General features: G+C 32.5%; 1 protein-coding gene across 1 annotated transcript; it reads left to right on the plus strand.

Moving 5' to 3' along the window:
* The first annotated feature begins 407 nt into the window (after positions 1–407).
* On the plus strand, positions 408–2,747 carry LOC131042743 (uncharacterized). Its single transcript, XM_057976063.2, has 3 exons — positions 408–960; positions 1,888–2,301; positions 2,411–2,747. The coding sequence occupies exons 1-3, from the start codon at positions 736–738 to the stop codon at positions 2,480–2,482; spliced, it is 711 nt and encodes a 236-aa protein (XP_057832046.2). The 5' UTR covers positions 408–735; the 3' UTR covers positions 2,483–2,747.
* The last annotated feature ends 13,477 nt before the right edge of the window (positions 2,748–16,224 follow it).

A 16,224-nucleotide genomic window follows, 5' to 3' on the forward strand; every position in this document is an offset into this window, starting at 1 on the left:
AAAAATATCTGATATGATATTTTCTGCAAAAACATAAATAACCATTCCTATGAATACATGCATTTTTTAAAATATTTCTTTTTCCTTTTTGAAATAATTTTTTTTCCATTTTATTTTAGCTACTCAATAAAAAAACATGAGACTTGGACGTAAGTTGACCCTTTTCTTGGTTCCCAGCTCAGTTTGGATTGTATCCAGTAAAATGACACTCCCGAGAGATTGAACTGGGAGACATGGTCCCACTTAAATCACGTGGGTTGAGTACTGCAAAATACTGATATAGAAGCTCCTAAAATTTGGTAAATGGGCGGCGGAAGGATTCTCCAGTCTGTCTTCTTAAAAAGATGGAAAACTAATCATGGTCCCACCTAAATCGCGTGGATTGACTACTGTAACATACTGATACAGAAGCTCCTATAAATTGGTAAATGGACAGGGGAAGGATTGTCCAGTGTTCCTTCTTACATAGATGGAAAACAATGGTGGATTGTCTGATGATATCTTGTAATCTGCAGCAATGGTGTGTGATGATTGACTACTGCAATATATCATCTTTCCAATGAGAGCTTGCCCTGTCATATTCATCCTTCCATGAACAAGTCCTGCTTTGAGCTCCAACCAGCCATTCAGGTTCCACAGATTTCATGGTCCCCTGGTTTTGTCAGCAGTCTTGCTGTAGATGGAAGTGCATTGAAAAGGAACAGTGACTGATAAGACAGTGAAGAAAATCTAGCAATGAAGTTAGCACTGGAAGTAAGACAGAAACCAGTCAAGAGAAGCTTTCGTTTTTTAAGGAGAAATATGCACAAAAGCAGCAGAGGCAGGGCAACATGGGAGGCAAATTATAGTTTGTCTAAGGAGTTTTATGCTTTGGCTTATATGACGGCTGAGAGGAACAGGGGAAGCAAGCTAAGCCAACATTTTTGGGATTTATATTCTCTTCCATCTCACAATACCAAGGTACTCGTTTCTCAACCTTTCATTCTTAATCATTCTGCCATCTTTCTCTGTGCACGATTGTGTTAAAAGAACTATCCTGGGTCTCAACTACCCAGAATCCACTATCTGTTCAGAGGCACAAATTTTCTACAATTCGTAATAGTTCTTTGTGCTGTTTCTGGATTCGATTGTGTGTCTGTTTTGCATCAACGTTTTGGATCACACTCTGCAACTGGTTTTTCAACCTTCCATTCTTAATCATTCTTGCCATATTTCTTTGCTTTATCTATTTGGTACAAGATTGTGTTGAAGAGAACTACCCTGAACCAACCACCTGTTAAGAGATATAAGTTTTCCACAATTCATAATAGTTCTTTGTACTGTTTCTGAATTCGATTGTGTGTCTTTTTTGCATCAATGATTTGGATCACACTCTGTGACTGGCTTCTCAACCTCCCATTCATAATCATCCTTACCCTCTTTCTTTGCTTTACCTATTTGGTGCAAGATTGTTTTGAAGAGAACTACCCTGAACTCACCACCTGTTAAGAGAGATAAGTTTTCCATAATTCATAATAGTTCTTTGTGCTGTTTCTGGATTCAATTTTGTCTGTTTTGCATCAACATTTCAAATCACACTGTCACAGAGTGTGATCCAAAATGCAGATACAAAAAAGACACACAATCATGTGACAGAGTGTGATCTGAAACGTTGGTGCAAAAAGACACACCATCGAACCCAGAAACAGAATGTGATCCGAAACGTTGATGCTTGTGTGTCACACAATTGAATCCAGAAACAGCACAAAGACCCACCACCTATTCTTTATTCTCTTCCCAACAAGTCTGATATCCTTTGAAGTTTGGAATGATACCCATTTGCATAGATATCACAATTAGGTGTTTATTATATTGACGATGAGATGCCCTGTGGAAATACTTGTGCAGGCAGGCAAACATTCTTTAATCTCAACTGCAATTTTTGAGATTAATGAACTAAAGTTTCGTATTGGAGAGCTTGAGCAACGAAACCAAACTCTAATGAATTCATTCACAACCAATATGACTCAAAGTCACAGTAGTCTCTCACATGGTGATGCAAGAGTTTCTTCAGAGCAAGATGCATTGATGCATTGTACATCTGATGAAGTTTCTGTAATAATTGAAGAGACCCACATTGCAGATGAAGCAATCATGGAAGTTACCCTGAAGAAGATAGCTTCTAATTCTACTTATATGGAACTGATTGGTACCATTCTCAAGTGCTTAAGAGAAATGAAATTGGAGCCTGTCAGAGTTCAGTGCAGGAATTTACAGTCAACAAACCAAGTAATTCAGGTGTCCATTCGCACCAGAACAAAGGTATTGTCAAATACACAAACCAACTGTCTTTTATAGATATATAAGTTTGGCACTGGATGAAAGAATGATTTCCTTGATTTCTCATTAACACATTTGTTTGGTGACACAGGGAGAAGGATGGCAGACATTTGAATGGAAAAAGATTGAAGAGGGGGTGAAACTGGTACTTACTGCTGCATGAGCATGTATCCTTTTTGTTAATGGTGAATATAAGAGCATATAAGAGCATCCTTTTGTGATCCCAAATAAAACCTTTGAAGACAGCCATGATCCTAGATATGATGATATTAAAGGAGGAATTTATTAAAAAACAATTTAGCTATTTTCTTCCTATTCTCATTATTGAGGTGTAGGATTCAGTCCTCTGCAATAAAGTCTTGTTAACCATTTTGTCCAGAAAAAATGTTTGGAATAATATTAAGGTGGCATGCCTTCATTCATACTTAGATCTTCATTCATACTTAGATATTTCATGTTAGTGGGACTGATTTGAGAAACAACAATGTAGAATATTTCCATGGTCGATCCTGCTTGTTCTGTTTTTGTAGGTCGAGGTTCTGATTGTCATTAGTGAATATTGTAACAACTGAAGACATAAAGTTTTCACAATCTATTATATTTGGAAGAGTTGTTTCTGAATTAGATTGTGTGGCAGTTTTTGCATCAATGTTTCAGATTTCAGATCATGCTCTATGATCCATCATCAAGATGATGATTTTGTTCTCTAATAGCACTTAATCATCCTGATAATGGATTACAGAGCATGATCCGAAATATTGATGCAAAAACTACTACACAATCTAATCCAAAAACAGCTCTTCCAAAACTGTAACAACTAGTAAGAGTTAAGATCAATTTTTTTTTTTTTAATTCCCTTTCTATTAAGATTTGAAACCCTGCTTCATATATAATGATTGTTGTTTGTTGTTAAAATGATTTTAATGTTGTCCATGAAATCATAAGAAATGATTTTAATCTCATCCATAATATCCTTGATTCGTATTAGTTTAAATGTTATATATGCCTTAGCTATCACACACAGCTCAAGTTTTAAAGAATGTTATTAAAAAGTCAAAATGTTAAAATCATCAAATAAGAATCGACATTTTTTAAAATATAAATTATGATAATATCTATTCGAAATATCACATTTTTCCAATCTGTATGTAAAATTTTGGCTTATCAAATGTATTCCATTTTTGTCAGGTTTTGAAACGCTCATTTGTCTTGTATACTGATATTATTGCTGACATGGTTTATTACTTCTGGATATTCTTGTATTCAAAGTGAAGACCCTATTCTTACACCTTACAAAATTATTTCATGAGACTTAATCCATGGTAGCACAAATTTGCTAGATGGTTTAGCCACCTGTTTTAAAATGTGAGAAAAAAACTGAAAAAATTAAAATACATATCAGAAGTGAAATTAAAAAAATATAATTAATTTATAAAGTTTATTTTGGATTTGGAAGATTAATAAAACATAATGCATGCTATTTAATTTTGTCTTTTTTTAAGTTTTTTTAATCCTTTCTAATAGTTCAATTGAGTTTTCAATTCTCCTTGACCCTTTTAACATATATTACACTATAGTATATCATATTCAAATCTTATTTTTGTCACTAAGATGATGATCATTTTTACACAGCTTAAATTATATCTAATTTCAATAATTTGATGTAAAAAATAGAAATTATATGGAGAGAGTAATACATTGTTTTGAATAAATAATTATTTAATTTTTCTTAAGCATAATCATTTTTTCACATATGAACTCATGTGAAAGTTCAAAGCTTCATGATTATTGATTTTCTTAGATTCCAAAATAATACTTGAATACGTCAAAATAGTAGAATTATAATAACATTATGCATATACATTTTAAATTTTTTTTTTTTTAATAATTTAAAAAAACAAGTTTTGAATTCTAATTGGAGAATGTTTCATTATATTATTCATAATAACATATATTGTTGTGGACATGGTACTTAAATCTAATCACTTAAACTTAAGAATTTGTTTATGATATTTTTCTTTGTTAAAAAAAAAGGTTATTTTTTTATTGTATTATTATGTAATTACTTTTCTTTGAGGCGTATAGGCAATTTCTTGGCAACTCTCAATTGTGGAAGGTTTTGTTTGCTTTTATTGGTAGATTGTTGTACCTGGGGTTCCACCAATTCTCCAACATGACTTTAGAGCTCAAAATAAGCAAACCTCTTCTCAAAGTTAAGGGTTTTTACTTTAAGGAATTAGAAGAAGACCCTTGGAACAATACTGACTTCATATTTGCATCTAGGATGCTAGAAAATCCTAGGAATACTTGTCAAATTGTAAAAATAGAGTTCAATTTTTTTAAGGCATTTTTTTTGGGTTACAAAATTTATAGGGAAATTTTTGTTCAATCATATGGATACATACATATTCATACAAAGTTACACTACCATGGTACATTAAAATACTCCATGTTATAGGCTCTATTATTATTTTTAGGTTAGTGGTGTCAAAATCTGATGAGGTTTTAAAATATAGTAGTGGTTACATATAAAATTTCAAGAATATATTTTTGAATGTTGCAACAAGGTTGATGTCATACCTGTTAGTGTTTTTTTTAACCCTAGAGTTCACTTTTTTGGTCACTTGCTTTATGTGTTACTGAGGGTTTCAACATAGGGTTCTACCACCATCACATTTCCATCTCTCACCACTTGTGTTAGGGTTTTGTATTTGAACACCACTGTCAAATACTCAACCATTGCCTTAACAATAGGTTACCACCATGCCACCACCTTGTTCTTGTCATTGTGCTATCAGGTCACCACTCGACTACTAGGTTGCCATCATAGGGCCGCCAACTCTCATTCAACTTGTATAAAGGAGCTATTTTTTCCCATAACTTAGATGTATGATATATATATACTTTTAAAAATGAGATATCATAAAAAAGAGCTAGTTTTGAGCACTTCCTTGTGGTTCTAGTCTTTTTTTTTAAGATTTTGCTGTTGGTGCATTTTATTCTCTATTGAAGTCAAATCTACTTATTTTCACTTCTAGGATCATGATTTTTTTCTTAGACCTCCATTTATCATGATTTTGATAACATTGGAAAGTTGATTTAGTGTCGTAAATAGTTCTTAGACCTAATTTTCAAAAAACATATCAGGTACATAAAAATCAAATATAATGTGCTCTTTTATTTTTTTAATTTTTAGTTATCAAATTCAAAAAAGTATGTTCTTTTTATGACTATAGGGAGATAAATTTATTTCCTAAAATACCTTTAAAAATAAAAAAGAACTCAAAATTTTTAGCATTAAGTCATTTTGCAAAACTCAAAACCAAACACACACATGAATAGAAATTTGTTCTACCAAGAGCACCTTCCTCCATACAATTATCACACTTTACTTTTGAAACCTCATATGATTAGACTTCTCATTTCTAAGGGGCTATAGTCCTCATTGGATGATACTACACTTGATCTCACTTAGGGATATGAGAGATTTGCTTTACCAAAAAATGATATATGAGGCATGTGTCTTATTTCACTACATCTTTTAGATATCATGTTGTCTCACATAAAGTCTTGCAGAACTCCTAATTATATGTAGGATAAGTACAATGAGTTGTTTGGTACAAATTATTGAGTTTTGAGCATTAAAAATTGAGGAAAAGTTGATTACTATAGAATTTAATTCATTTCTTTCCATTGAGGACTTTATGGTAAAATTAAAGTCATTTAGATAAATTTAATAGGGTTGTGCAAAGCCTAGGTGGAGAGTTTGGTGGATATTGAATGGAACCAATGGTGTAGATTGAATTGGTTGGGTGGAAATAAAAATAGATTTTTATAATTTCCTTTTTGATATTTGAGAGATGCTTATGGAATAACTAGTAGAGAATAAAGGAATTCATAATCCATTTATTTATTTTAGGCAATTTTTTATTAGATAAAAACAAGTTTTTAAGGGACCTGAAACCCTGTACAAGATAGGTTTTAAAAGGGGCTCCTGCAACCCACAACATGACATATTCAATTAGGTTCACAAAACGGAACAAAACTGAGTCAATATGGAACAAAACAAAGAAAGGGTAGAGACCCCAAGAGAAAAGCTACTTGAAAAGTTAAAACAAACCATGAACCAACTATAGGAAGACCATAACAAACAAAGGGAAACAGAGAGAAAAAAGCAAAGAAAGTTCCAGTTGCCCCGCAGGGGTAAAGACAACCCCCCCTAACTTAGGATTTCCCTATGGAACCCTTCTTGTGGGATCGAAGGGTCATGTCAAAAGAAGGCGAGGACCGCTTAGAATGTTTTCCTTTAACCTTAATCCAACTGTCTTCAACTTTAGTAGCCTCATCTTGTCACTCCAACGAATCTAGAACTAGAAACCCAACAACCATGGAGTGACCAGCTTACGATGCAGCTCCAACAGGGTTGGGGCCAGAATAGCCCTGGTAACATAACCAAGCAAAGGGACCACACCAACAATCTCCCCAAAGACAGGAACAACCCCAACAAACTGGTCAGATCTAGCAACCAGGGCAGACCCAGTAACCAAAGAGCCAACAACATCACCTTCCTTCCTAACATCAACGGGAGGGACAACCTCAACAGAAGAAACACCAACCTGCAACCCACAACTCCTAACAACCACCTCAAGCCGCAAAGAAATAGAGCCACCCACCTTGGGGGAAGCCACCCCATTCGTCAATGGGACTATTGTGGCAACCGGGTTGTCCTGAGTAACCACCTGGGAAAAAATTCTATTTATTTTAGGCAGTTAAATTGGAAAAAATAACTTAATTTATATTAAATCATGTGCAAAGAGGAAGGATAATGAGATTGGGTCATTAAGACGGGAAACTAAACTTGGGGCCTAGGGAAATGAGTTAGAACATAGGGGAAATGGTATAATGGTTGAATAAATTATTATAATTAAGTTAATTAATAAGAAATCTAAATAGATAATTAGTACATGTTAGGACTTGAGAATTTTAAGTGTTTATAATATAATATTATTCTATTTCATTTCCTTGTTCTTTATATAAGTACCATGAATGAGGAGTTGAATCCAAATTATAATAAAATAATTATCGTTTTGGTCTTCTACTCCTTATACCAAGTTGTTTCAAGTACTACTTATAAGTTTCTATATGTTTCTTTGGATTAGAAGTTATAAAAAGGTATAGCACTCCTATGCATGTGTCTCTTGACATATTTATTTTTTATTGACCAATCTATTATTGTCCATCTTGGAATTTTAAACATATAAGAATTTCAACATCTTACTTCATCCAATATTAAAGTATCGTTTAAGGCTTCCATCTCATCTTTAAATACTTTCACTTCCTCCAAATAATTATCATAGTAGCACTTGATGTTATGCACCATAGTATAGAGTTTATGTTGACAATGTGTAAGTGTGTAAAGGACTATCCTAAAAAGAAGGTGTTGCATGTAAGAATATGTTGAATGACACCATGAAATGAAAGACTAGAATGCCATTGTGGTTAGATGTTACAAGGGCTATTATAATTATTTTTGTAAATAGATATTTCACTATAAACAACTAGACTCACCCAATGACTAATGAAATATGTTCCAATATTTAGAGAGATTGTTATTAGATTGTCGATTTCCTCTATGTTTGAGAGGGGCAACTCCCTCATGGTATGATTTGGGGTATTTTCAGGGGTATGCTTCTTTATATTTTTTTGAAAAAAGGGGTAAAAATTTATTAATCAACATATAACATTACAAAGCAATTGTGGCCAACAAGCATTACAACAGACCAAAACAAAAAAGAAATAAGCAATTAGAGCCACCCAAAACACCCAAGTGAACTCTCATGTCTTCCATGACTATATCTTTGAGAATTTGAAGACAAATGCCCCCAACCCCAACACTCCACAACCCCATCTACTAAGAAGCCCATCTCACCAAACACTCTATAACCTTGTTTCATTCTTGAGAAATGTGACAAAAGGTAGTAAAGTCCAAAAATCTGCGAATCAAGAATATGAATTTGACCAATAATAATGAAAGAAAAATCAAATCAAATTGAAAAGCCAAAGAATAATAGAAAATGTAGAAAAAAAGATGAATAAACACATAGATTCATTCTTTGAAAAACATCGATGAAATAAAAAAAATGTAAATAGCTTTTGTGACCTAACATAAAAAAGTTACATCCACATAACATTTCATAAATAACAAATTAAAAAACAATCAATTCTATCATCTGAATTATGGAAGGTAAACACATACACCAAGAAGAAACATCTACATTCATCACATGATAGAAAAATATGCAAACGAAAAATTGTAAACTCAACATACAAAAAAATATAGTATAAAATGCAATATTGGCTCATAGACTAGTTATATTCTCTTTTATTTAGTTAAAAAAGAGAGCTTTACAAACTCTTTTTCTATTGTACAATGTGAAAGAAACCAAAATATTCCTATTGTCGAGAAGACTCCTTTAAATTAGAAATAATTTTTATTATAACCCTTCTCTTGATAACTAACTAGTAGCTACTTGCTTTTCAAACTTTGTAAAATATTTTAAATATTAGAAAGTCATTTGATGAGCTTACATATCATGTCATTAAAAAGTGCATTTCAAATATTAATAAAACTATTAGAAAATGTAGATTCTTTGTATAAATTTGATAGTCGTAAGTATTGAATTTAGAAAGTAAAATTGTCTTATCATTTTTGAGTTCTCGACATTTGAGATCTCAATTTTCGTTAATTTTTTATTTTCTTTAAAATTAAAGATATGAGATATTAAAAAAACTTTTATTTTTTTCAGCTAGAATTACCTTTCTTTCAATTGTAGAGGATTTTACAAATGTACTTAACTCATACATTGAAAATTCCACAACATCAAAATTTGGAATGACACATTTTTTATAGTTTGGAAAAGTAAAATCTTTGTCTAAAAGGTAACATTTTCTTAATGTTAGTCTAAGTGATCATTTAGAAGTGACGTCTGAAGATGGGGGAAAAGGTTCAATTCAAAGATTCAAAACTTATAACATCAACAATGGAGTTCTTGCAAATCACACACACACACACAAACACATATATCTAATCTAAAAATTTATGCATGCAAACACAAATTTCACTCCATTGCCCTCTTATTCCTCAAGATTTTTTATTTTAACAATATTGCTCTCAAAAGCATATGCACAAAAGACTATGAGGAAATGGAGATTTGAGATGATGAATGCCAAAAACTAGAGAAAGCGAAGTGCAAGATGACAAGAATGCAAAAGTGAACTAAATTGCTAAATGGTTGAAATGAGAGTGTGGGCTAGGATTTTATAGGTTTTTATAGTTGTCCTCAAGGAGAAATCATGCATCAGGATGAATATGGGACAATGGGAGATTAGTGGTATAGGAGAGAAGATAATTGGTAATGGGAAATGGTAAGTGGTAAGGAGTGTTTATTAAGGTTGTTTTATTTTAAATCAATGGAAAGGATAAATGATAATAATGAAATATGTATTTATTTAATAGATTAAATGAGATAATGGATAAATCAATATATTATTAGAATAATGGATATTAATAGAATGAAGAAGGGATAATATTATATAATAATGGATTCACCTAATTAATGGAAAAATTAAGGTCAATTGAAGAGGATAATTTTTACATGTCTACAACGTCCAACACCTATTCTTAGACGTCCTAATAACCATGCATTTCAACCATCAATTTTTTTTGCACAAATTATCTAATACTTATTCTTCTTTTAAATGTTTTACTAATACCTATGCACAAATGTCCTAATAACCATGTGCTATGGTTTCCAATAAAGTTGCACAACTTTTCCAGTTAAATGGTCAAATTTTAAATAATAGATATACAAATTGATGCCTCTTGATCCATGTGAAATTTTTTAATAAATTTTTAATTGTCATGTATTAATTTTTTTCAAAAATAATAATTAAAAATTAGATTATCAAATTTTGTAGCTTATCTTCCTATGATTTGCATACAAATTTGCCAGTGTACTCCTGTAATAATGATATCTATTGATGAATGCTTATAATTTTTTGGCTTTTTATTATGTCAAAAGACATTCTACAGTGACGTAAAAAGATTAGAATTCTGTCAATAAAAAAACATAGATAGTAAATTAACACCATTACATTTTGTTATGCTAAGAAACGTTCTACAATAATATAAAAGATTGAAGAATCCGTGTCAATTAAAAATTACTCAAGTGGGATTTAAGACTACCACTTTTATTGCATGAAAGATTCTTTCTCTCTGTAATTCCATTTCATCGTTGACATAAAGAGGAGATTTTAGTGGAGAGATTGATTGGTGACCAGGTGCGAAAGCTATTCTATCATGATTTTTTTTGTTGTTCTTTGCTTTTCACACATTAAAAATATCTTGGCTTTGTGGTGAAACCTCTATCTATTGTTAGTGAGAATGATATCCTTTAAGCCGTGACCTGTAATATTTCTTCCTTATAGGAGTAAAAACAATATTAATTATAGAAGAAAGTACAAAGTAGAAATGGTCAACGGTTCAATAAAGAACAATCAATTAATTGGTCTTATTTTCGAACAACCAAGATAAATTCAAAGGCAAAACTCCTCTATCCACAACATCAATGTATCTATTCTAGGGAAATGTGAGAAAACAAAACAGAGTCAAAAGACCTACTCAGGCTGAAAATATGTTGAATAACTACAGCTAAATGTCAGTTAGTAGCATCCAATTGATACTCATTCAACAAATTTACCAACACCTATGAATCAAATTCAAGATAATGTTTTTTCCTTATTTAATTTCTACATTTTTTTTTTGCATGACCTGTAATGTTTCTTTTCTTTTTTTGCAACCTTGAGACCTCATTTCTTCTAGCAATTAGTTAAATAGTTTGAATTTTGAAAATGATTTTTCTTGAGTATTATAATGTGGGTCATAGGTTTTGATTAAAAATTTCTAAAGCCCATCTACCAGCATTATCATGTACCTTGTCCGTGTTCTCACTTTTTTGCATGCCTAATAATTGGTAATTTTTGTTGGATGTCTGCATTATGTTCTACGGTTCCAATTTGTCATATGTAATGTAAGGAAGATAGTAGTAAAGGTCATGGGATTTAGGTTGGGTTTTGTAGACACTGAAAAATGGTCACCACCCGTCTCTCCCATTTTTAACATATCATGTGCATAGTGCCTCTTAGGTTTAATTAATTAATTAAACCCCCTTTACTAACAATTCTTCTAATTTGGAATAGCCACGAGCGATTATCATTGAAGACATGCTCGAACTTCTATCCGGTCGAATGGATATATATGTAGTCGATGTAAGGAGTTATATAAAAATGTATATGTTCTTTATATGTTGCTTAGAATATGCTCCAAATGTTTATATTGTAAATTGTAAAACATTGAGCATATTAGGATTGGACCTTATTATAGCAATCATGTTGGTATTTGGCATCAATTAATAGTCTTTAGGTAGTTTTCATAGTTGAGTCGAGTTTGAGGTCATATTTTGTAATTGTATATTGAGAAAGGAATGGAGGTTTTCTTCACTAGTTCTTTCCTCCAGGAGCTCTTGAACCAGTTATTAAGTATTAATAATATATTACATGGCTTGGCACTTTTGCCAAAAAAAAACAAACAATTCTTCTAAGTCCTAAATAAATAAATTTAATAATTTATTTATTTATCTCCTTTGTCCATTAGTTAAAGAAATTCATTTTATTTAATTAACTAATTCATAAATATGAGCAATAAATTAATAAATCATTTTTATTAATTTATCATATTTATCTTCGCTTTTCTTAATTTTTTATTCTTCTGTTTTATCCTCTTATGTAGAGATATTTAATAATTTTTAATTATTAAATCTTTTCATAATATGCTCCTAATTTTCGAATTTGGAAACTAATATCTTTCCTTGATTTTCAAAAATCAATCTTTTTGGCAATATCTCATTGGATCTTAATTTTAAATTCAAAAATGAGATATGCATCTTCAAATCTCTGCTTTTTATGAGAGGATATTTTATTTATTTTTAGTTCTTCTATCTTCGTCCTTCCTTGAATGACAACTTTGTCATGTTCTCAATCAAGTCCGTCCACTTGATCAAAAATCTTTTCAATCTTAGCCATCCAATCAATCTCAAATTTTCTATAAATTGAGCCCCTTTTCTCATTGATTTTCAACCACACTTCTAGTATCCTTATGCTTCTTAAATCATTTTTCTACCATCTCATCATCTTGCTTTCAATACACTTGATTTGTAGGTGAGATCTACAATAATTTTGAGGAGAAAGAAGAACAATGGAGGTCAATTGAGGAGACATCTATGTTTTTGATGGGTTGCATTTTTGATGTTTTGTTTTCCATTCTTCTATTGATTGAATTAGGATTGGATTTCATTGCATGTTAGGTTTTGTGGTTGCCTAATAGTTGTGCTTTGATGCTTTCCCCTATTTTCCTAGTTACATTTTCTGGTGAACCCGGCGTGAATAGCAACCTAATAATTTTTTTTATTTTCGTGTGATGTGTAGCCACAGGTATTAAATTTAATCAATATGTTCAATTTCACACAAATCACTTAGTTGCTAATTGCATATAGATTTTTCTAATTGCTTGTAGTTTTTTTTTTCAAATTCCATATAGATTTTTTTTAATTGCATGTCACTTTTTTGATTGCAAATTGTTTTTTTTCTTGCATGTTTCTTTTTTTTAATTGCATGTCACTTTTTTGATTGCAAATTGTTTTTTTTCTTGCATGTTTCTTTTTTTTTTATTGCATGTTTTTTTAGTTGCATATTGCTTTTTGCATGTCGCTTTTTTTATTGCATGTCACTTTTTTGATTGCATATTGTTTTTTTTTGCTTACATGTTGCTTTTTAGTTGCATGCTATTTTTTTTAGTTGTATGTTGCTTTTTTATTGCATATTGCATTTTTTATTTTTTTAATTGCATGTTGCTTTTTTATTGCATATTGCATTTTTTATTTTTTTAATTGCATGTTGCTTTTAGTTGCATGTTGCTTTTATTGCATGTTCTCTTTTTAATTGCATGTTGCTTTTTTTTGCATATTGCTTTTTCTACTTAAGCTTAAAGGTTTTATGTGTTACTAATCATTTTGTGTAGCACCTTGGCATTCGTTGGGAGAATACATACTTTAAAACTATTGACTCATTTGATGCAAGATGCATGTCAAAGACTTAAAATTTGAAATAAGAGTGTCTTCTTTTTCATAGTTAGCAAACATTTGGATTTCGACATTAAAACGAATCATTTTATTTCATTGTGTTTGCATTGGTTGTGCACACTTGTGCATGTGAGCGGTCCCACAATTTTGACACACACTATCCTCTCCCCTTTTTGGGTACACGAGAAAAGTGTCAAAACAATGCTCAATTTTTCATTTTATTAGGTAGAGGGTCTGTCCCCCCGAGAGCCCATAAGGCTGGTGAGGGGAGAATGACCTAGCGCTGTAATGGGCTAAGGCTAAGTCACTTCTCAACCACTATATTAAATATGTGGGATGAAAGTCTTCACAACGGGTGCTAATTGCCTAATTGCGTTGACCTCTCTAGTACCTATGTTCTACAGGAAGGATGCCTCCTGAGGGAGAGAGCGTACATGGATGACCAAAAGAGAGTCCTGAAATAAAAATCCATTGTTGTAGTTTGCCAAAAACATTCTATTTGTTGACTCATGCATTGTGATACGCGCATGCAGAAGATACCCCTCATGTGCTCTTCAATTAGAGATAGTAAATTTCTTGGGAAGTGATGACCTAAGTGTAGTGTCATAAAATTGTGACCCTAGCAATTTACGACTGCATTAGGGTCCTCACGCATGCAAACTTGAATCCTCTAGCCTGATTGGAGACCAGAGAGTGCTCGGCTTGTGAAACCTTCTTCTTCCTTGGCCTCTGCATCACTCTGTCCACACTCTGCCCTAGAGAAATGGGTGGGATAGAGGCATGGTACCCCTGTCCCTGCCCTATTTTGGGGCAAGACCTTTCTAGTGCAAGCATTGCGGATTATGCAATGAGCGGGAAATCTCCCCGATGTCGGTCCGTGATGAAATTTAAATCCTTCAAACATGTATTTAAGGGGAATTCATCCTCTCATTTTCATAAGTTGGATAGGTTGAAGTTGGATGTGTTCAAGCAATCAACCATTCAAGCATTCTTTCCGAACATTGAGAATTCTCAAGTCTCCCTTCAAGGCTAGGTGTTGCATTCAAGTCAAGGATTCAACCATTGAAGAAGAGATTGATTTCAACATACACTTCCACACAAGCATTTCTATCAACATTGCTACTACAACCTCCCTTGGGGTGATTTACATTTTAGCCTTTCATTTACATCTACTTGCAAGTACTTTCTTTCATTACTTGATTAATTTCAAAACCGGGTTTTGACCTAAAGGTAAACCCCCAATCCAAAAACATTTCCCTCTCTTTTCTGTGTGTAGTTTGTAGGTGCACAATTGTACTTTCAGATTCGAGCTTCATTTGTAGAGGTAGAAAAACCCTTTTCATTTCACAGATTTTTCGGAGGACCATGTACATTCTGTTGGTATTATGGATGACTTTGTCATGTGTTGCATTGGTTTTGTCATTGATGTCAACACTTGTCTTCTTGGAGGTTTACATTATGTTCACCGGTATGGTTAGTGGCTTATGCACAGTCATTGGTATATGTTCACCAATAGGTTATATTGTTCACTAGCAGTGATGATAACTTGGAGATCATTTGGCTATGTCAATGACATGGATTGGAAGTTTGGTTTTGGTGTTTAGCTTATTGGTCTAATCGGGTTGACATATTTACCTTTACTGACAGATAAGTCTAGGTTATGGACTGGTACATGTTATCTATTCCAGATCATCACGACACGTCATGGAGATTGTTATCGATTGGATATTGTGGTAAATGTATTGAGCCGACATGTTGTATTGCATCAAGACTCATTTGTAATTGATTTAATTGTAATATCTTTAGTGAGCCAACCTATTCATTTGGTCTTAGGTTTTGTATAAATGATTGTAAGTGTTAGGACCTAGAGACAACTGAGAGGAGGGGGGGTGAATCAATTGTCTAATAATTTTATCTCAAATATAACTTAACCAAACTTGATACTTAATACTGGTAAACAAAAATTAATATCGGTAAATAGATTAATAGTACCGATGAAACTTAATGCATGAAACAGAAAGAGAAACAATATCCACAATACATAACACATAGATTTGTACGTGGAAACCCTGTAAGGGAAAAACCCATAGTGGGAAACCTTACCCACAATCAGATGATACTACTACAGATAGTATGCGTTTACAAATGGGGTCTGCACAAGCAGAAAGGCCAGCTACCTAAAGCTCACTGCTCAATCACAAAATAGGAGTCACACTGACTACAATTGGATGATTAAATCCAATGATGATGTACTGCTCAAATTAACATCTCTAATGCTGGATTCAGTACCAATTAAGCTCTGATTGTCTTCTTGAAACCTTTATTGAATCTTCAAATGATGTCTGCGTGAGTAGCTCTTCTTATATTCAATATACCAAATATCACAACCTTATAATACCTTATTACATACCACCTCTATATATGATTCTCACAATTGAGATCTTACATATATACCAAAAACTAAGACCAAATGTGTAGGTCAACTTACTAAGAATAATACAATAAAATCAATTACAACAAGTCAAGATGCGATGCATCATGTCGGCTCAACAACAATATTAATTGATTAAACCATCTCCATAACGTGTCGTGCTGATCTGGAATAGATAACGCATGTCAGTCCATAACCTAGACCAATTTGCTGGTAATAGCAAATATGTCAACCCGGTTAGACCAATAACCAAATCTCCAAAACTAAGTGTCCAAACCA

The sequence above is a fragment of the Cryptomeria japonica genome, chromosome 1 (assembly GCF_030272615.1).
Source record: "Cryptomeria japonica chromosome 1, Sugi_1.0, whole genome shotgun sequence".
Classification (NCBI taxonomy): domain Eukaryota; kingdom Viridiplantae; phylum Streptophyta; class Pinopsida; order Cupressales; family Cupressaceae; genus Cryptomeria; species Cryptomeria japonica.

What these genes read in the sequence shown, in the direction of transcription:
- LOC131042743 (XM_057976063.2), top strand. Translation starts at nt 736, where the DNA reads ATGAAGTTAGCACTGGAAGTAAGACAGAAACCAGTCAAGAGAAGCTTT. An exon ending in TTCCATCTCACAATACCAAG is followed by an intron (nt 961 to 1,887) that starts GTACTCGTTTCT and finishes ATACTTGTGCAG; the next exon opens with GCAGGCAAACATTCTTTAAT. An exon ending in CCATTCGCACCAGAACAAAG is followed by an intron (nt 2,302 to 2,410) that starts GTATTGTCAAAT and finishes TTGGTGACACAG; the next exon opens with GGAGAAGGATGGCAGACATT.